Source organism: Leptomonas pyrrhocoris (genome assembly GCF_001293395.1).
Source record: "Leptomonas pyrrhocoris isolate H10 chromosome Unknown, whole genome shotgun sequence".
Classification (NCBI taxonomy): Eukaryota; Euglenozoa; class Kinetoplastea; order Trypanosomatida; family Trypanosomatidae; genus Leptomonas; species Leptomonas pyrrhocoris.
Window position 1 is genome coordinate 68,805 of NW_015438365.1, and position 18,441 is coordinate 87,245.

General features: G+C 56.4%; 10 protein-coding genes across 15 annotated transcripts; all 10 read right to left on the reverse strand.

Annotated features, from left to right (window-relative positions):
• Window positions 1–133: 133 nt before the first annotated feature.
• Window positions 134–2,850, reverse strand: ABB37_04932 (hypothetical protein; the record flags this gene model as incomplete). Its single annotated transcript, XM_015802773.1, has 1 exon — window positions 134–2,850. The coding sequence occupies exon 1, from the start codon at window positions 2,024–2,026 to the stop codon at window positions 134–136; it is 1,893 nt and encodes a 630-aa protein (XP_015658289.1). The 5' UTR covers window positions 2,027–2,850.
• Window positions 2,851–3,320: 470 nt separating this feature from the next.
• ABB37_04933 (hypothetical protein) lies at window positions 3,321–3,998 on the reverse strand (the record flags this gene model as incomplete). 2 transcript variants are annotated; one of them, XM_015802775.1, is made up of 1 exon in its annotated part: window positions 3,321–3,998. In XM_015802775.1, the coding sequence occupies exon 1, from the start codon at window positions 3,918–3,920 to the stop codon at window positions 3,321–3,323; it is 600 nt and encodes a 199-aa protein (XP_015658291.1). In that variant the 5' UTR covers window positions 3,921–3,998. The 2 variants fall into 2 exon arrangements, with proteins under 2 accessions (XP_015658291.1, XP_015658290.1); XM_015802774.1 differs by having other exon boundaries at window positions 3,321–3,921.
• Window positions 3,999–4,507: 509 nt separating this feature from the next.
• Window positions 4,508–5,535, reverse strand: ABB37_04934 (hypothetical protein; the record flags this gene model as incomplete). Of its 2 annotated transcripts, none has more annotated exons than XM_015802777.1 (1): window positions 4,508–5,535. In XM_015802777.1, the coding sequence occupies exon 1, from the start codon at window positions 5,462–5,464 to the stop codon at window positions 4,508–4,510; it is 957 nt and encodes a 318-aa protein (XP_015658293.1). In that variant the 5' UTR covers window positions 5,465–5,535. The 2 variants fall into 2 exon arrangements, with proteins under 2 accessions (XP_015658293.1, XP_015658292.1); XM_015802776.1 differs by having other exon boundaries at window positions 4,508–5,486.
• Window positions 5,536–6,424: 889 nt separating this feature from the next.
• On the reverse strand, window positions 6,425–7,523 carry ABB37_04935 (NUDIX hydrolase protein conserved; the record flags this gene model as incomplete). The annotated part of the gene is made up of 1 exon (XM_015802778.1): window positions 6,425–7,523. The coding sequence occupies exon 1, from the start codon at window positions 7,382–7,384 to the stop codon at window positions 6,425–6,427; it is 960 nt and encodes a 319-aa protein (XP_015658294.1). The 5' UTR covers window positions 7,385–7,523.
• Window positions 7,524–8,157: 634 nt separating this feature from the next.
• On the reverse strand, window positions 8,158–8,893 carry ABB37_04936 (putative dolicholphosphate-mannose synthase; the record flags this gene model as incomplete). 2 transcript variants are annotated; one of them, XM_015802780.1, is made up of 1 exon in its annotated part: window positions 8,158–8,893. In XM_015802780.1, exon 1 carries the CDS (start codon window positions 8,854–8,856, stop codon window positions 8,158–8,160), a length of 699 nt encoding a protein of 232 aa, XP_015658296.1. In that variant the 5' UTR covers window positions 8,857–8,893. The 2 variants fall into 2 exon arrangements, with proteins under 2 accessions (XP_015658296.1, XP_015658295.1); XM_015802779.1 differs by having other exon boundaries at window positions 8,158–8,870.
• An 857-nt stretch (window positions 8,894–9,750) lies between these two features.
• ABB37_04937 (putative proteasome beta 2 subunit) lies at window positions 9,751–10,658 on the reverse strand (the record flags this gene model as incomplete). Its single annotated transcript, XM_015802781.1, has 1 exon — window positions 9,751–10,658. The coding sequence occupies exon 1, from the start codon at window positions 10,369–10,371 to the stop codon at window positions 9,751–9,753; it is 621 nt and encodes a 206-aa protein (XP_015658297.1). The 5' UTR covers window positions 10,372–10,658.
• Window positions 10,659–11,165: 507 nt separating this feature from the next.
• On the reverse strand, window positions 11,166–13,154 carry ABB37_04938 (ribonuclease HII putative (RNHii); the record flags this gene model as incomplete). Its single annotated transcript, XM_015802782.1, has 1 exon — window positions 11,166–13,154. The coding sequence occupies exon 1, from the start codon at window positions 12,597–12,599 to the stop codon at window positions 11,166–11,168; it is 1,434 nt and encodes a 477-aa protein (XP_015658298.1). The 5' UTR covers window positions 12,600–13,154.
• Window positions 13,155–13,698: 544 nt separating this feature from the next.
• ABB37_04939 (putative nuclear protein family a (nop10p)) lies at window positions 13,699–14,002 on the reverse strand (the record flags this gene model as incomplete). Its single annotated transcript, XM_015802783.1, has 1 exon — window positions 13,699–14,002. The coding sequence occupies exon 1, from the start codon at window positions 13,888–13,890 to the stop codon at window positions 13,699–13,701; it is 192 nt and encodes a 63-aa protein (XP_015658299.1). The 5' UTR covers window positions 13,891–14,002.
• A 626-nt stretch (window positions 14,003–14,628) lies between these two features.
• ABB37_04940 (hypothetical protein) lies at window positions 14,629–16,247 on the reverse strand (the record flags this gene model as incomplete). 2 transcript variants are annotated; one of them, XM_015802785.1, is made up of 1 exon in its annotated part: window positions 14,629–16,247. In XM_015802785.1, exon 1 carries the CDS (start codon window positions 15,967–15,969, stop codon window positions 14,629–14,631), a length of 1,341 nt encoding a protein of 446 aa, XP_015658301.1. In that variant the 5' UTR covers window positions 15,970–16,247. The 2 variants fall into 2 exon arrangements, with proteins under 2 accessions (XP_015658301.1, XP_015658300.1); XM_015802784.1 differs by having other exon boundaries at window positions 14,629–16,213.
• Window positions 16,248–16,858: 611 nt separating this feature from the next.
• On the reverse strand, window positions 16,859–17,707 carry ABB37_04941 (putative mitochondrial hypothetical protein; the record flags this gene model as incomplete). Of its 2 annotated transcripts, none has more annotated exons than XM_015802787.1 (1): window positions 16,859–17,707. In XM_015802787.1, the coding sequence occupies exon 1, from the start codon at window positions 17,639–17,641 to the stop codon at window positions 16,859–16,861; it is 783 nt and encodes a 260-aa protein (XP_015658303.1). In that variant the 5' UTR covers window positions 17,642–17,707. The 2 variants fall into 2 exon arrangements, with proteins under 2 accessions (XP_015658303.1, XP_015658302.1); XM_015802786.1 differs by having other exon boundaries at window positions 16,859–17,701.
• Window positions 17,708–18,441: the final 734 nt, after the last annotated feature.

Sequence of the window (18,441 nt, forward strand, 5' to 3'; positions counted from 1 at the left end):
CCACTCGTGAGACTGACGTGTCCAAACGCAGGCATTACGCAAGAGGAGAGCAAACAAAGAAAAGAGAGGGAAGAAGGGGCTTCATCTGCGACTGATGTGTATTGAACACCGAAAATCAGAACGGCAACGTTGCTCACGCAGCCGATGCGGTGGCCATCACCATCTCTTCGCTGCAGAGCAGATTACTGTTGCGGGCCAACCCGTAGTGACCGCGCAGCGCGCGCAACAGTGACAACACACCCTCTGCGCTTCCGTTGACCAGTGCCTCGTCTAGCAGAGAAAGCTCCCACACCACACCAGCAGAGGAGCGGAGAAACGCCAGGCAGCGTCGCACGTTGAACAGCTTTGCTGCCTTTTTTGTAGCCGGCTGCACGCAGTCCAAATAGTCGCAGCGGCGGCGCTCGAGCAGACCGATGACGTGCGCCAGGAGGACGCCGTCAGAAAAGATAGGGCACGGCTGAGACAAGGCGAAATGGCGGGCATCGAAAGAAAAAGATTGGTCGATGGCGGTGTAGCGAAAACCGGGCCCCACGAGGCAACGCAACCACTGTGATACAGCGTTGTCTTCTGAGCGCAAAGCACGACGCGTCTCTTGCTGCTTCGAAGACGGTGCACTGTTGGATTTGTTGTCAAGACCCAGTCCAGGGTCGAAGTGAACGGAAGGAGACCGCGAGGGTGCCGCTGACCCAGAGTCTGACGCAGTGCTGTGGCGACGGGCCACATTCTTCGCGACCGTCGCTGGTTCGAGCCGCCGCAGCGTAAGCGATGTGGGAGGGGAGGCAGCGAAGGATGAGCGAGAGTGCGCAGCGGTGGGGGTCTGCTGGAACGAAGGAGTCGCTGCGGAGGCACCGGCCAACGCTGCCTGGTGGGGCGGCTCATCGTCCCTCGCTGCGGCAGGTGATTTCTTCCGCCGTGCACTTCGTGATGGCGGCAGCAGCAGCGACGACGGTGTCCTGCGCGGCGTCCCTTCCAGCTCCGCGCGCAGCTGCAGCAGCAATGTAACGATGTGAAGCCGATCGCCTCGCAGCACGGCAGCCGCCGACTCCGCCGTGAAAAACTGCAGCGACGACTGGTGCACCGACACCGCTCGAAATATGCGAAAGGCAGCGGATATGTTCGCCATGCAGCACGACACCGTGCGAGGATTGTCAAAGAAGGTGCCGCGGGAGGCGGGTTCGACCGCGCAGGCGGCGGCCTCTGCACCGCTACGGCGAGCCAGCAGCACCAGCAGCACGCCGTTGCACAAGAAGGGCCAAACGGAGGGCAGCAGCAAACACGGAGGTGCGTCGATGCGGGCCACGTACGTCTTCCAGTCAGCCATAAAGGGAGCCGCGAGGGGTGAGGGCAGAAGACACTCGGGCCCGGGCAGGCGGTACAGGGCGGCATCGGGAAACACACCACAGGTGTGGAGGAACGCACAGCACTCCGCCTCTGCCGCAGACAGTTTCAGAGGAGAGAGGAGAGAAAATGCGGCACGATCCGCCGAGGGCTGCCAGCACATTGGTCGCTTCCACGCCGGCAGCTCCTCTGGCGAGGGGAGGTAGGTGGAGATGAGATGCACAAGCAGCTCTAATAATGCCGTAGGGGTGGATTTGAAAAACACATCCTCCGGCAAAATGGACCACGTAGAGGACGGCATATGCCCCTGCGCGGCAGGCGGAGCCCCGCGTAGTGCCGACAACGCCTGGGCGTAGTTCACGCGGACCTCCCCAAGTGTGCGGGGGCATCGGCAGGGCACGGCATCTCGTCGCAGCGGCTCGTCTCCCTCCAGCAGCAGCGTCGACACCAACTGACAGAGTGCCGTACCGTTCATGACGGCATCGGCAAAAGCAGCGGACACATCGACAGCTCCCTCGCTTTCTTCCTTTTCAATTGCGAAGTCCATGCTGGAAAGAATGTTCATGCGATAAAGGTAGTCCCGCACCGCGCGCCGCTGTTCTGCGCCTCGTGGGCAGTTCTCACGCCGCTGCCAGAGGCTCGTGGTCTGCACCTCAACTGCCATCGCTGTTCGGCCTCTTTCGGCCATGTCTGCGTGGAGCTGCTGAGCGGCTGGTGAAAGCCGCCGGAGTGCCGTCTCCCACCGCGACGGCTCCGCACTGGAACAAGGCACCGAAGTGCTGTGTGACAGCGCTGGCGACGGCTCCACAGCCTCTGCGACCCGCGACGTCTTGGTCGGCGTTTCACTCCGTCCTTTCGGCTTTGGCGCCAAGGAGTTGGAGGGCGCGTTGGCCATCGGTGTCGTCCGCTCCCCGCCAGCCCCTCGAGAAACGGAACACTCCGCGGATGTGCGGCGCGCTACGTCACCTCCGTTATCCCTGCTGGGTGAAGCCTCCCAAAAAACGACACACGTGGCGGGTGCAGTGGCCAACGGACAAAATCTGAATGGCGGCACTGAAGAAACCGCTGAGGCCTCTTGGCCCATTTGGCTCTCCCTACGCGTGGCGCATCGTTGCACCTTGTCGCGTAGGTCGGGCGACCGTTTCCACTCGTGTAGATCCACGCGCAGTCCCTCGAGCACAAACTGGGCGGCGTCAAAAACGCTTGCCATTCTTTTTCTTTGTTCTGCAAAGCGGTGGCTTTGGGTTCTACGGGAGAAGCAGACTCTAACGTTCTAACAGAAGCGTCGGGAGTTGCAGAGGAAAAAAAGGATCTATGGTTGTAAGCAGTTTTCTATGTTGTCTACGGATTTAAGCAGTTGTGAGTGTGAGAAAAAACTAAAAGGAAAAAGAAGATACCGTGTGAAGGGATATTTATTGTGCTTGTGCTGCGAACCTCTCTCGCACGTCGGAAAGGTTTCCGTCGCTACGCAATGAATGACTTTGCGGCTCTTGGAAGTTGGCAAAGTCGGGCTGCGCACAGGAGATTCATAGGCGGGGAGGAAAGAGGAGGAGAAGCGGGACAGAAGAGCGGATATAAATGTTAACTCTGCAGAACGTTGCCTCTCCTCTCCCAACACATGAGCAAGCTTAGCGAGTGTGCGTACGAGCACTCGCGAGGTTCGAGCATATATTTAAAAAGGTTCGAGTGTAGGCCAGTGTACGCCCTGTTCCCCCCACACGCATGTAGAGGCGTCATGGACAGCTGTAATCTGTGAAACGAGGTTGGTCTTTTTGGTTTTTTTGGTGGATATTGGCCGCCCCATCCATTTTTGCGGCGATGCCTCACGCTCTGTGTCCGCGAGGCGCGGCCAAACGCGTTGCGGAAGCGGTGGCCCACGACTGAGCGAAGCAAGCTCTGTATGGTGGTGGTGGTGGTGGTATCGCCGACGTAACAGCCGTAACGCTCCTTTGCGGCTCCACCGCAGCGAGCAGCACTGCGAGTTAGCTGCTCTCTGAGCCAGATCTCGTCGAGGAGCTCTTCGATGACTTGCGCTTGTCGTCGGCCTCCTGCTCCTCCTCCGACCCATCGCTTTCCTCCTCGCTCGAGTGGGAACACGTGCAGACATTATCGTAATTGTAGTCGAAGTGCGACCCGCTTTCCTCCGAGTCGAGGGCGAGCTCGTTGATGTTCAGCCGGTCCCGCCGCACCAGCCCACACTTTGTGCAGTGCAGCGACGTCTTGTCGATGCTCGTCTGCTCCCGCGCCCGCTTGCGGTGAAGGGCGGCCAATTTCTGCTTCTGTTGGTGCGTGCGCATCGCATTGGCGTCCATCACGGCGAGCTCGGCAGCGGCAATTTGGGTTTCAGTACCGCGTATCTGCCCATTCAAATTCCGCACATTTGCCACGATGCACATCACCTGATCTTTGAACTCTTCCTCCGTGCCATTGTTGGCACGCGCGGCCGCCACCACCGCCGTGGCGTACGCCGTCGCCTCGTCAGCCCGGCCGTTGAAGTCGTCGAGCCGCTGAAAGGTGGTCGACAGCACGCGAACTATCTTCTCGTCGCGGCTGCCAGACGGCGATGAGGTGGACGACGCCATCTTGACGCGATCAGTCAAACAAGGAGAGCAGAAAGTGGAGGAAATGAACGGGAGGGCAAAGTCCATACGAGAAGGCGCTCACGAGTAGCAGTAGGGAGGAAAGGGGGGAAAGAACAAGCGGGGGCAAAAGTGACCAATAACACATAAACATGAAAAGCTGACGTTTCCTTAGACGTACGCTTCATCGCGTGTGCGTTTCGGTATGTATTTTTGGCGGGCATCGTCAGAGTAATTGGTCGGATTTGGGGTGCCATCGACGTGGTACTGCATTCATCCAAACGCGCATTCGGTAAGGCTGCGGAACCGCCCCTCTGTGACTCTTTTTACTCTAAGAAAAGGGTCTCACTCGTGTGCCCGCTCCGTTTCGCTTTGAAAGATATTCCATTCTTGGGTGGTTCCTGCAGTTGTCATGCACATGAGCGGACAAGAAGAAGAAAAAAAGAGCAGCAATGCCAAATAACCTAAACAGGAAGATAATTAAAAGGCACGCACTCGACCACCGAAAGCGGGACCGCCTCTCGCCGGAACAAAAAAAAACCTGCGTCGAAGTCGCACAAAATGTGCATTTCTTCTACAAAGGCGCCTCTTCATGCGCGAGACACCATCCAGCACGCGACGCCAAGCGCCCACGCCGCCAAAGAGAAACACGTCAATGACAACGAAAATATGACGAAGCCCGTCAGCAGCATCGAGCCTTCGATGTGGCCAAAGACCATGTAGAGTACCTGGCTTGCCGGGTCAGAGAAGTAGCCTGGGTTCATTACGAGTGTGTCTCGCGGAGGCAGCAAACCCGCCAACGGAGGGCGGAAAGGGTCCTTCCAAAAACCAGCGCGCACCGTGGAAGCAGGCGCCACGACCTTGCGCGGTATGTCCGGATCCCGAAAAGGAATACGCGGCGGCGACGGCTGCGATGTGCCGTGGCGCAGCTGGTACGTCCTCTCCAACTGACTCGAGGGGCCGTTGCGCAGACGGGCGGCGTCAACGGCAGCACGGCAGCGGAAGGTGTCGTAAGTTTCGCAGTGGACCAGCACTGACAGGTCCACCTCGCGCAGCTCCGCCAGGGACAGCATAGAGCCGTACACCTCGCTCATGAGCGAGTCCTCATCCGGCTGAAATTGCTGCCACACCTCCCGCAAGATCTTCGCCGCCTTATATCGATGGTGGCGGTAGGCGGCTGTTAGCGGGTGATGGACGTAGTCCGCATCCATGGGCACGGTGCGGAACGTGTAGGCGACCTGACGCACTATCTCCTGGGCCTCTGCCGTCTCGTCCTCTGGGATGCAGGTGACGACGTACAGGGGGTGCTGGCCGGGTTCAAACACACGCGGAATCCTCGTGGCGTTCATCAGGGCGAGATACGTCGACACCTGCGCACCCTCCACGGCTCGAATGGCGGCGTTGAGTTCCCTCAGGTGATCATTTGCCGCAACGTTCCTCAACGTGAAGTAGCAGGAGAGCAAAAGAGTGAGGAGTCCGATGAGGGCGCCTACAAGAAAGAAGCGAACCCTCGTCTCCGCAGCCGGGTCAGGCGGTGGTCTCCGCATTTCGTGTAATTCTTTTCTTCTCTTTCGTTTCGAAACAACACGCACCGCGAAGAAAAGCGCGTGGTTGCGACTTAGTTAAGCAGGTGCAGATGGACCGGAAGTGCGAGGCCGAATGAAAACGATTGGGATGCGAGGTGCGGACGAATAGCAAAAGGAATCGCACGATGAGACAACATCACGCAAACCGCGACGAGCACAAGTGGCACCTAACCTCTCACTTAGCGAGAAGCTGTCCTCTGCGTTTAGCGGGCAGCACTTTCGAATGCACAAGCCACGCTGCTCATCGATCTTCGCTTCTTCTTGATGTCAGTGAGACAGTTCCACTGAGCAAACTCTCTCGTTCGCGAAGCATGAAAGGAAAACTTGTTCGCTGCATGAATTGAAACGCGCATCACGGGGGAACCGTGGGTTGGAAACCTTTTTCTTTGGCCTTTCAAACGTGAAGCCACACGCAGCCAATATCTGCCTCTTGTATCGCAACTCACGTTAGTACGTACGGCACTCCTACTGCCAGCACGAATTGGACGAGGCAGTCGTGAGAAGCGCGTCAGCAAAAAGGAAGCCACGAGCAGCAGGTCTGTGAAGAAGAGAGACGGCGCGAAACAGGAAAAACAGCGGAAAAATAAGAAGCAAAGAAAAACGGCAGCAAAACGAGAGAAAAGACGTGAAAAGAATCGACATCTTCGCTCTCAGTACACAGCACACGTGTACAAAAAAATAGATAATAATAATAATAGGAACACTAAGTAGTTTCGCTGGACTGTAAAACGGGGAGACAACAAAGACAGGGAAGATGAATGCTGCAGCCTGTCAAAATTACGTCGACGGAATCGATACTCGCAGCACAAATAATACACAACGGTGAGTGAGAAGGCAGAGAAAAGCACTCCAATCTCTACAAACGTGAAAGAGAGAAGGAAGACGAAGAATACGAAGCGAGCACCTCCTTTCGCCTCCCGATTACGCATCCACCGCGTCAGAGCCGAGAGTGGCTGCCTTGGCGGCGGTTGGCGTCTCTAGCGGATCGCGTGCCACAACGTGCGTCGGCTCAAGCAGCGTATCGATCTCCGCGATGCGGTCGCTGCTGGGCGTGGAGCCGAGAAGCTCGTTCGCCAACCGCGCCACCAACTCGCACGTGATGAAGGACGTAAGCCCCCACACTAACTCTCCCGGAAAGTCGTCGGACAGCATCGGCTCATAGCCGTTGTCATCCGGCATCGGCGCTGCCTTGGGAGACGGACACACCGGCGGACACAACACCGACTGTGCAGAGCTCGTGAAAAAGCAGGGGAAGTAGCTGGGCCACTTGCTGGAGAAAGAATGGTACTTGATGACGCGCGCATGGTGATGCGGCGCGTCCAGCATTAAGGAAGAGAGATGCAAGTAGTGCACCGAGTCTACCTCGTCCGGGCTCGCACAGTATGGCTGCGCGGGGTCCCGCGAGACGGCAACGAAGGGAGTTACGCGCGAGCCGCGCTGATTGGTGCCGATGGCGGTCATCGAACCCACCACCTCGTAGGTGGAGGGGAGAAGGCCGGTCTCCTCCTGCGCCTCCCGCAGCGCAGCCGTCTGCGGCGTCTCACCGAGGTCGACGTGGCCGCCGGGGAAGCTCATTTGGTTCTTGTGCGAGCCGACCTTGTCGGTGCGCTTTGTTAGGGTGATGCACATGTCCTGAAAGCCCTTGCCGGTGGTGGTGGGGGAGAGGAAGACGAGCACCGCGCTTTCCCGCACGGAGGAGAGCTTCATGGGCGACTTCTGGGGAGAAAACCCGACGGAGGCGCCGGTTCCGTTGATGATGTGCAGGTAGAAGTGATTGGGGTAGTGCACCGCCTCGATGGGGGTGCTCAGGGCACGCCGCAGCAAGGGAATCCACTCTTGCGTGCTTTGCGGCAAACTTGCCGCCAACGCTGCTCTGTTCATTATGCTTTCTTCCGTGTACACAGCAGAAAGGGAGGCGAATAACACTTCAGCTTTGTTTGTGTACTCAATCGGGCGCCAGCTACGCTGTTTCGCCCAATGCCGATGCTTCAGTGGATACGAGTCAAAGCAGAGAAGAAACTGCAGTTGTGTGGATGGGTGTGTACGTTTATCGCCAGAAGGCAAGCGAGGCAAGAACAGAAAGTGAAGAAAGAAAAAGAGGGAGAGCTCAGGCGATGGCGTGGCTGATGGAACGACTCGGGAGGAACAAACGAGCAACATATGACAAAAGGGCACCCGCGATGTGGTGAGAGAGGAGAGTTGCGCGGCAAACTTCTGCGGTTGACGAGCGCACTTGTGTGACGCAGGTACAGAAAAGTGCTACTGTTGCAAGAATAAAAAAGAACAAAATGAGCTACGGGAGCCAAAGTAAATCGTAAAAGCGCTCAGTCTTCTATACCGATTCGAACACAAGTGAGAGAGAGGAATCATTTTCCCTCAGCTTTACCTGTTGACTTTTCTTTTGGCTAAATCAGCCCATTCGCCGCAAGATGAGCAGCGTAGGCATGCAGCGGGTGCTTGGAAGCGAGACACCCGTAAAAGCGAAAGAGGGGCATTACGAACCCAGAGAAACAGAAAGAGTGCACCGCAGTCCTCGTACTGAAAGTCGAAGTCCCCAACAGCATTGAATGCTATGCAAAAAAGAGAACAGACGGACATTCAAGCGGACTTGGCACACACACACACACACACACCATCATCCCTATCGCCTGTTACTACTCACCACCAAACTTGACACCCTGATAGGGCTGCGTGGTGCTCCCGTCAAGATTGAAGAGCGTTACCTTGAAGGGGCGCATGGCCGACACCGGCCGGTGATCCAGCGCGTGCAAATACGTGCGAATTGCCTGCTCCGCGGACAGGCGACCCACATCTGCGACAGGCACAGTCGCACCCGACGACCGCGCAAGATACACCGGCTTCGACTGCCCATAACTCAATGCCGTACCCTCTGCTAATTCATCAAACGTCATTACGGTTCCCTTCGTTGAGAGCATCGCGGTAGTCTGCACCGCACCGTTATCGAGAATAAACCGGAGCAGCCCTTCCTCCACCTGCTTGAGCCCTCCCTCGGTGGTGCAGACCAGCACGGAGTAGTCGCTCGGCCCGTTGTCAGAGACCACGACGGCGTGGTTGGGGTGCCGTGTCACGAGGGACTGTAGCATCGTGTGCGCCGCCTCTGCCGAGAGGCGCTTGTGGATCGCCGGGTTGTAGAAGACGTCACTGTGCGAGGTGTAGAAGCGGAGCAGCGCGTTGGTGTCCTCGCCACTGGTGGGAGCGCGCTGCGCGTGGTAGACGGCGTGATCCAGAATGAGGCTTGACCACAGAGCGGACTGGCGGTCCAGCGTGGCGGGCGAGTGCTGTTCCGTGAAGAAGGGCGGCAACCCAAAGAAGCTCCAGTGCTCGGAGGTCATTCTCGTACGAATGCTTGTGTCGGCAGCGAAATCAAGCTTTGTCGAGAAGAAAAGAACAAGAGATGGGGCGAGGGAAATAGTCGAGAGCGACGTTCGTGTCGAGCCTGTTGTGGAAGTACAGCACTAAAACAGCATCACCTAGTGCATTTCTTAAACTTGGGTTCACCAAGAAAAAAGGAACCCACAAGCAACACACGCACGCACACACACACAGCAAAGACTCTGGCTTCGCGGTCAACGCCCAATACATACAAATACAGAGAGCAGAGAAAGAACGAAGCACGTCAACTGAGACCACCACTTTTGTCTCCGCTTACTAGAAGGTGCATTGCCAAAGCCGGTACCACACCGACCGTGCTAGCCCCTCTTATGCAAAAGAATGCATGTTTTTCCTCGCAAAATAGCTTTTGCTTTCAATACAGTTTTGCGCGTTGGGAGATAAACAGCGCAGAGAATAACAAAAGAAAAAGAGGGACACACGGAAAACGAAACAAAGCGAGATTCGCTGCGTCAAAGAGCATCCGTCAACACGCGCGCGCACACACCGCTTGACGAAAGATGCCAAGCTGATCTGCACAGCACAAGTGTACTTCGCTTTCCTCGTCCGCCACGGTGCAGCGCATTGCTGGCGGATTTTGCCTTTCCTTGGGCACCTCTCACTATTGCGCTTCCTTCTCCGATCTTTTTTCTCTTCTTCGGCCAGCCAACGCACATACAAACACCTAGGTCAGAATGAAGACGACTCGATGACGCAGCCGACACCTTCCATCCAAAAAAAAAGAGTTCCTAACAACAAAGGCACACGATACGCAGCGTCTGCTCGTCTCCTCTCCTGCCTGCTCTGTCAAGGCCGTCACCAGCAGTCCGATCATCACATGCGGTCGTCGTTTCTGTTCAATGCACGCTGGGGATCAGCTCCACGCCATTCTTCGTGACGCCCTTCACGAAGAAGTGCGCGTTGCTGATGACAACACGCCGCTTCACCTCATCGCAGCACTTTTGCATCAACTCCAATCCCTCCTGCTGCGTCAGGTCCGGCCGCCACAGGCGGTCTAGCACCGCCGTGACAAAGGAGGCGCCGTAGCCGTGGCAGCCGTAGGGCACCGCCTGCAGCGTGCCGAGGTAATCCATGTAGTACAGCTGCGGTCCCGTTCTACCATCGTCGTCCTCCGACGCGGGCACGTCGTAGCCGGCGAAGAGGCAGTTCACCTGGTAGGCGCCTTCACGCGAGCGAATGGCACCGGCAAGCGCGTTGCGCATGAAGTTCGCGGTGGAGTCGCAGCTGCTGTGGCGGCCGTGCTGACGCATGCGGTTGAGCGCCAGGTTGCACTTGATGTACTCGGTGAAGTTCACGCGCGGCCCGTTCTCGCCGATGCACGCCACCAGCTGGTGGTCGTCTAGCTGCGTAATCTTGTCTTCCTCGTCTGTGATCTTGATGTAGTAGAAGGCGTTGAGGCCGGCCGCCGCCACGAGCACGAAGTCGTTGCAGCGAAACGCAATCGCAGTCTCCGCCATTCTGTAAGAAATCCTTTCGTTGGAGTTCTTTTTTTTTTTGCACAAACCGGATGAACGGAAGCGGAAAGACAAAAGAAGCGGCAACAGCGCAAAATGCTCTGAGAGGTAAACAAGTCGCACCGAATAAACGAGGAAAGTGGCGTGGAGGAGGAGAGAGGGACGAAGGCGAACCAAAGAGCACGAAGCACTGTATGAAAAAGCAAAATAAAAATGTTTCTCTCAACGATGAAAACGTCAGTAAACGGTAAAAGAAAAAAACGTCTGCTTTCCTAACGATGCACACGATCTAGTTGAGGAGAAAGACACAGGGATACGAAAGAAGTCGGAAAGGGGAAAATGCGAGAAGGAGCAGTAGGGCGTGAAAGGCGACACTCCGAGAGGAAGAAACGACGTCACTCGAGGAACGTCCATGTCGCTCGTTCAACCCCGCTGTGTGTTCCCACGGAGTTTTCGAATGAACGGCCGTCAAACATATTATTTATGTAGATATTGCTTCTTTGCACGGCATCAGAGATTGCAGAGCGCACTCGAAGAATGCGTCCATTCCGCCAAAGTGCAGAACACCTAGCGCATGTGCATTTGAATAGTTCCTACAAAGTGACACGATCTCTTTGCGTGCGCTTGGGACGTTGTTGTTTACGTTAACATAAAAGAAATGAGAGAAAAGGTGGGGAAAGCCAGTGAGGGAACCGCGAGGCAGCGTAAACGAGGCCCAGCCGTGCAGCAAACGCCGGGCGTCATCACAGACTGACGACAACAGACATGCGCCAACGCTTCTAAAACTCGTGAATCTTCTACTTCTTCTTCTGCGCCTTTTCCAGAAAGTCACGGCACGGTCGATACGATTTGCGGTGGATCGGGCTGAGGCCGTTTTTGGCGACGTACTTCATGTGGTGCTCCACCGGGTAACCCTTGTTGACGGCAAACGCGTAGCCGGGATACAGCGCATCCAAGTAGCTCATCAGCTCATCGCGCGTCACCTTTGCCAGACACGAAGCGGCGGCAATGGAAAGACTGCGCTTGTCGCCCTCGATGATCGGCTGCACATCGCCGCCGATGCTAACGCTAGTGAAATGGTCGTAGCTCGGGCCCGGCACCGCGTGCCCGTCGATCAGCACGAGGGGCGGCTGAATCGGCTCCGAGTCAAAGTAGTCCGTCGCGCCCTTCACGAGGTCCACGCGGTGCGGCACCTTGTAACGCTTCTCGCCGTCGTGCTTCGCGGAGATGCAGAAGCGACTAAACAAGTACTGCGCAATCGTCGACGAACGCGGTCGCGGGGCCACCTCCTGCGAGAAGCGCGCGTCGTTCATCATGTGCCAGATCGACAGCGCGGAGCGGTGCATCGTGTTCATCGAGGCGTTGTATATGTTGTACTCGTCAATGTACGTGTGGTTGGCGATCCCGATCGACCAGAAATACACGTAGTTGCCGGCGCTGTTGTAGCCGTGGTAGGTGACGAGGTACGGCGTCTGCATCGAAAGCAACTTCTTGAACGGCAGCTTGGACAGCTTCACGTGCGAGTCGAAGCGCTTCCCTGTCGCCACATTCGGCGGGGCCTCGTCGTTGGCGCAGTGGTGCACCACAAACTTGCGGCTGCCGACGATGTCGAAGAAATCGACGTGTCCGGTGATCATCGCAAAGACGAGATCGCGCTGCCGCTCCGACACAGATTTGCTATCGAAGATCTGAAACTGCTCCGGGGCCTCGTAGAGCTGCTCAAATTCGTTGTTGAAGCTCGAGACTGGGATGCGGCTGACAGCGGCGCCAACCACCGGGCCAGCCAGCGGCCCACGGCCCGCCTCATCGCAGCCGATCGTGATGGCCGTCTCCTTCACGCTGCGTCGCAGTCGCACGCCGTTCCTCTTCATCTGCGACACCGCCGCATCGCGCTCCTTCTCCAGCTTGCGCCGCGTTGCGGGCGAGATGCCGCTCGTATCGACTTGAGGGACGCTGCGGCCGGAGATGTGCGTCAGGGGGAGTAAGCCGTCGCGGGAGAGCTGATAGCCAACGAGGTCGAGTGTGCCATCCAGCGTTGGATCGCCCGTGTCGGTCTTGCGGCGCCCAACCTCGACCTTCTGCAGCGCATTCCACGTCGGCGGGGGACGGAAGGGCGAAAATCCAAACTTCTTCTGATGGAGGAGACGGCGCGGTGTCAACAGCGCACCGAACCTGGCAATCGACTCACGGGGTAGCTTCGCCGAGCGCGATGGGGCTAGAAATAATGACATTTAACTTTCGATCAAACCGTCTGTGTGTAACGTATGTGACGCTTGTATGACTGTATGTGTATGTGTGTGTGTGTGTGTCAGCATGAGTCTTCTGAACACCTTCTATGTGTGAAAACAAGAATCTATGTCGGAGCTTGTTCTGTTGCTGTTGTGAATCGCTTCGTTTAGCTCCTACTAGATGCAACGACAAAAAAAGAGCAGAAGAGAAACACGGCGACGTGCGCGGCTTTAAGTGCGGAAACAAATGACGAAACCTCGTTTGAGGTCAGCCGTCCTTCTCTAATGGCACAAGATAAAATCCACGGCGAGGATTTCTAGGTGGAAGAAACCCGGTATTTTTCCTTATTTCTCAAACGTCAAGAAGCCGTTGAGTAGTCGTGGAACAACACTTCTGTAAGCGTCTGCGGTTTGGTTATCTCTAATGAACGCCAGGAGAAAGAACAAAAAGGAAGTTGATTTGAAACAACTGCCGTCACGCTCTCGGGGATGACGACCCCTTTTATGCAAAAGCGCAGGTGCGTGACTTCAACACAACACAACAAGTCTATGGCAGGCTAAGCAGTTGTGTGTGTGTGTAATGAAGACATGAGAAACCAGCAACAGCAAGAGAGAAGTTGGAAGGGAGAAATTGCGCTAGGGGTAGCCCTGTCCTCAAACCGGCTTGACAGCTTCTCGTTTAGCGCATCCGATGAAGCTGGCGACGTCAAGTGGGTAGGCTGAGCATGTAAAGAAACGGGTATGAAGCCGAACGAAGAGCGTATGAGACACAGAGTGAACTGCCGGCACCACAATCGCCTCCTTTCGCTCCCTGTGGCAACCACAGATCTGCTCTGAGGCAGTCCAACAAAACAAAAGAAGCACGTTACCTTCCACACTCGATAGGAGAAGGTTGAAGGCTTTCCACTGAAAAAAGGCCACTGTTCCAATCTTTTTTTCCAGCGCACTATTAATTCTTCTTGATTTTGTTTTAGCGTCACTTATGCATTAAACACAGCTTTACAAACAGCAAAGTAAAACACCAACTTAGTCAGGTTACTGGTGGGATACAACAGCGGCAACGAAGAACGCGTCGTCCTTGTTGTGCGCCGTACCTCCGCTTTTACAGCGGCTGAAGGCGACGCTCCGACGGCAGCACCTTGAAGCGGCGCTTGATCACAACGCGGTGGCGGCTAAACTTGTCGTCCGGGCTGAAGCGAGCGGGGTGGGCGCTCAACGTGGGCTTGCCCTCCGGGTCGACCTTCTTGAGCGTGTAGACACGCTTGCCGTCCACCATGTACACCTGGAGATGCATGTTGACTTGGACGAGAGTGGGGAGGTGGTTGTCGAGAAATTGAAAAGGGGTTGACGGCGAGAAGGAGGTCGAGTACAACCTGATCGAGTTGCGCGAAAAAAAAAGTGAATGCTGTCGCAGTAGAGCGAAGACACGTGCGCGTTGTTCGTGCGTGTGTGGTGGGCAAGAGAGGAAATCGAAGGAACGAGGGAGACACAGGACAAGGAACAAAGCAGAGGTGGGAGAGAAAGCGAGGGGGTGCGCGGTGAAGAGGTCGGACATGAGGGCGCGGTTGGGTGTCGCTAAAGTGGAAAACAAACAGCGCGTTTCGCCCGACGCTTCACTTGAACCGTATGAAGTTGGGAAGAGCATGCTGAACACACAGACGGATTTCTCGTTGCCGCTTCCTTTTGTTGTTGCTGTTTTTTTGTTTTTAGTTTAAGATTCTAGAGACGGCATGCCCCGCTGTTTCCATCTTGCCAGAGTGTAAAAGAATAAATCCCCATGCACATCAAAGAAGCGATTTGCTTTGTTCTAGGAAGTACTATATAAATCGTACTCTGTTTGAACCTCTAACGCTCTAACCTGCGCGCGGGTGTATGTGCGTCCGCTACAGCCCTGTGGTACGCGCGAGGGTGAAAGAAGAAGAAAAAAAAGCGAACGTAAAGGCAGTGGACGGAGTCCAGCAAAAACAAGTTCTAAACCTCTCCACCAGAGAGCAAAAAGAAAGTAACGGCAAGCAACGAAAAAATATGTAAGTTAGTACGGTTCCAAGGAAGAGTTACGAGGCTTTAGGTGTGCTCGCAGCATCGCATCGTTGCGCATAAGGCTGGTCGTGTAGCAGGTATTGTTCAGAATGGAGGTGTAAACGCTCTTTGGCAAAAAGTGAGGCAGACTCGCACCGCATTTCGCCTTCTTCGTCATGGCCGTCGATTTCGGCGCTGCAACGGCAGCAGCGGCGGCAGCGGCAGCGGCGCTCACACGATCTGCGACGCAGCGAGCATCCGTGCGCTTCTTGTGTCTCGGTACACACAGGTCATCCAGCAAGCAGGCGCGCTCGGCCGACCGACGTGTGTGCGCAAACACAGCGGAGGTAATCTCCAGCCGCAGCATCGTCTCCGGCAGCCGACCGATCATGTAGTAGTTGTACACGTCCAACTCATAGCGGGAGGGGACGGGCGCGGCCGGCGCACTCGCGGGCGAAACGGTCGATGCATGCTTGAAAGCGTCAAAGCGCGTGTGGATCGCGCGTTTCGCCTCTAACACCTCCTGGATCGCCTTGGCGACGGCGCCGGTTGGTGGCGGCTGCTCCGCCAACTCCGCCTCGCGCTGGGCCACCACCTTCGCCCAGTACTCCTTTTCCTCATCCCTGCGCACTTTGCGGTAGTTCAACTCTACCACTGCCTGTACGGACCGGCGGTGCAGACGATACGCACGTTGGATGCACACCACCCGCATTTCTAGCTCATGGGCAACGCTGAGCAGCCGGGTGCGTGGCGCACGCAGCAAGCGAAGAATCGCGTTTGCTGCCCGACGCTCCTGCCGGCGCCGACGGGCGTGTACTTTGGCCACGATAAACTTCGCCACCGTCGCCGTCGCCCGTGCCAGCTGCTTGCGGTAGCGGTACCGCCTCCACAGCGGAAGGAGGAGTAGGCGGAGGGTGCCGTACGCAGCAAACATGACCAGGTTGAGACTTGTGTACGGCGACAGCGCCGACACTTCGCCACAGGCGTCGGCACCCGCGATGAGGCGCAGTGAGCCCTTTGCGTGCGACGACAGCCGCCGGGACGCCTCGGCAGGCGACGAGTTCTCGGTGAGCGAGGGGGACAGACCGTCCTCGTCCACCGCAGCCGCCACCACGGGCGAGGACACGTCCTTCACACTGAGCAGCCTGCGCGGAAATACTGCGCCCGACCACCGCCGCGCAGGGCCGTGTGACGCCACTGCGGTTGGTGGTGGGGAAGATGGTTTGGTCGGCCCGGCGGCCGAGGCGGCATCCACCGTCGAGGAGGCGCGCGGGAAGATCCCTGGCAGCTGATGTTTAGCACTTTTACTGGACGATCGCCGCGTGGGGCTGAAACCGGGTCCGGGGATGTACATGGGCTGCGAGCTGCGCAAGGAGCGATCCCACGGCGTGAAGGTGGGGGAGGTGAGTCCGTATCGTATGGAGCTTTTCGGCAGGCTCAACGCACGAGCCCGCGCTTCACTGTGCTTTCGCGGCTGACCGGTCAGCCCTTTCTGGCCGTGTGGCAGCGACGGGCCTGCCGGGGGGAGAACCGCCGTTGGAGCCGTGTGCCTCCGTTGCATCTTTATTTGTTTCTTCGCTTCCTTTCCTTCTACCTTCTACCGGCGTGCAAACAAATATGGTAGTCCAATACTAATGTAAAAAGTAGGGCGTGGAAAGAAAACAAAAGATGGAGCTGTTTTGAGCAGAGAGGCAGAGGAGCTACGTGTCTTGGGCAGTGCACCGCGTGAGAGCGGTGCTGCGAATTCAGAAGTTCCTCATCCACCCGAGAGAAACGCCTAACAGGCAACAACTACACATACACTGTGGTGGTGATCAAACACCAACACACAAGCACACCCGATACTCGCATCGATGCTACCAGTTGAAGCGAGCGGCAGCCATAACGTCAGCGACGGCCGTCACACATGTACTTTTTGAGGCACAGCCGGCGTGCTGACAAACACATTCCAGGACATCAAACGGAAGAACGGGGCGAGCAAGACAGACACAAAGACCCCAGTCCTCTCCATGTCTGTTTGATGGCTTTTGCTTTCTTACTGAGTCGAGACTCGACGTTATTACGCAGCTAGTAAAGAAAAAAGGAGGAAAGAAGAATTACAATAAAGCACAGCCGACAACACGCCAACCGCAATCGCAACGGCAAACAAAAGAAGAAGTGACGGCGATCACCGTCGGCAGCAACCAAACACACCGCCACTTCAACGCCGAATATCGTAACTCTCCGCCGACACTTTACCCTGTTCAACTGCGCCTCGCTGCGGCGGCGCCCTTCACGCGCTTCTGCGCGCGCCACGTCTTCAAGAGCGTATCCGGGGCATTTGCGTACGCCCACTTGTGGCGGTCCTTCACAAAGTTCAGCTCCTCCGTGAGCTGCTTAAAGACTTTGCCGTAGTCCACAGGCTGTCCGGGCGCCTGCTGCATCTGCTGCTGCATGAGGGCCGTCTGGTCGCCCGACTCCACGTCCTGGCCGAGGAGCAGCTGCAGGAGTCCCTGGTTGCCCGACATGATCAGAAAGTACAAGCTCAGCGAGGTCACGTAGTTGCAGTTGAGCACGTCGATGTCGAGGCCGCGCTGCATCATTTCACGGAAACGGTTCGATAAGGAGAAGGGGAACTTGGCCACGACGAAGCCAGAGAAGAAGTACGAGACGAGCATCATCATGCCGATGTTCGGCACCATCATCATGAACTGGTTTTTCATCATGCCCATCATCAAATTCGGGTCGTTCATCATCTCCATCGGGTTCGGCGCCTCCATCTCCTTGTTGAGCACGCCGTTGATCATCCGCTCCGCACGGCGCTTGAAAGCATCGGGGGATAGCTGCGAGCCGGCAGACAGCAGCTGGCGACCGTAGTTCTGGATGTTCGTGTTGCAGATCTTACTCATGTTTGGCTTCGGCGCGGAGTTCATGAGGAGACTGGCGTAGTGGCGCAGCACCCCAACGAAGAGGACGATGGCGATGAGGGGCAGGAGCACCCAGTCCCGGATGCTCGGGTCTAGCAAGATGTTCTGCTCAGCCGTCATACTTACGTGTGTGTGCGTGTGGAGGAATACGAGGCCTCAGAACAGGGAGGAAAAAGAAGCTGCAGCTCAAAAAAGGAAATGAGGGAGTGGATAGAAAAGAAGGGAGCGGGGTTACCGGGAATCATCGTGAGGAGACGAAGGCAGGTAGAGAGGAGGAGAGAACTGTTCTCTCTTGGGGGGGGGGGAGGGGGCCGTTATCACAGCTCGGCAAACAACGAGCAGGAGACTCACACTTTCCTAGCCGCCATTGTGCAAAAGCCCTAGATGGGTTTACGGCTCCCCTCGCCTTTCCACTGTCTTCTAGCGTCATCGTTGTAGCCTGCTCTGCTTCTCTTACGTTACCCTTTGCGGGTTCACAAAGAGAGGGGGTCGTGCCAAAATGTCAGCCGTTCCCTACTAGCTTGATGTTTTGTTGTAGCCTCAGTTTTGTGTTTTCCGCCCACGGTGTGCAATAGTTAAATAATAATAAATTTCGAGCTGAGTCTCTTGCTTCTCGCGCACCAGCATCAGGCAGCCTCGGCGCTGAGTGCACAGAAAAACACGCTGCTTCACAAATCGGCAGTACGCCGCGACAGGCAGAGCAGCGCAAAGATGCACGTGGGCACAACGCCCACAACGTGCGTGAAAGAAAGAGTTGGATGGAGGTCAAAAAAAAAAATGAGAAAGCCACACATCTGCATCATGCAAGAGAGGGAGGGATGCAACGCGGAGCAGAGACAATTGTCTGGGGATGGGTTTGACCAAACAACTTCACGACTCTCAAAGAGAGCAAGGGGGAAGAGATGAGAACCGTCGCTTCA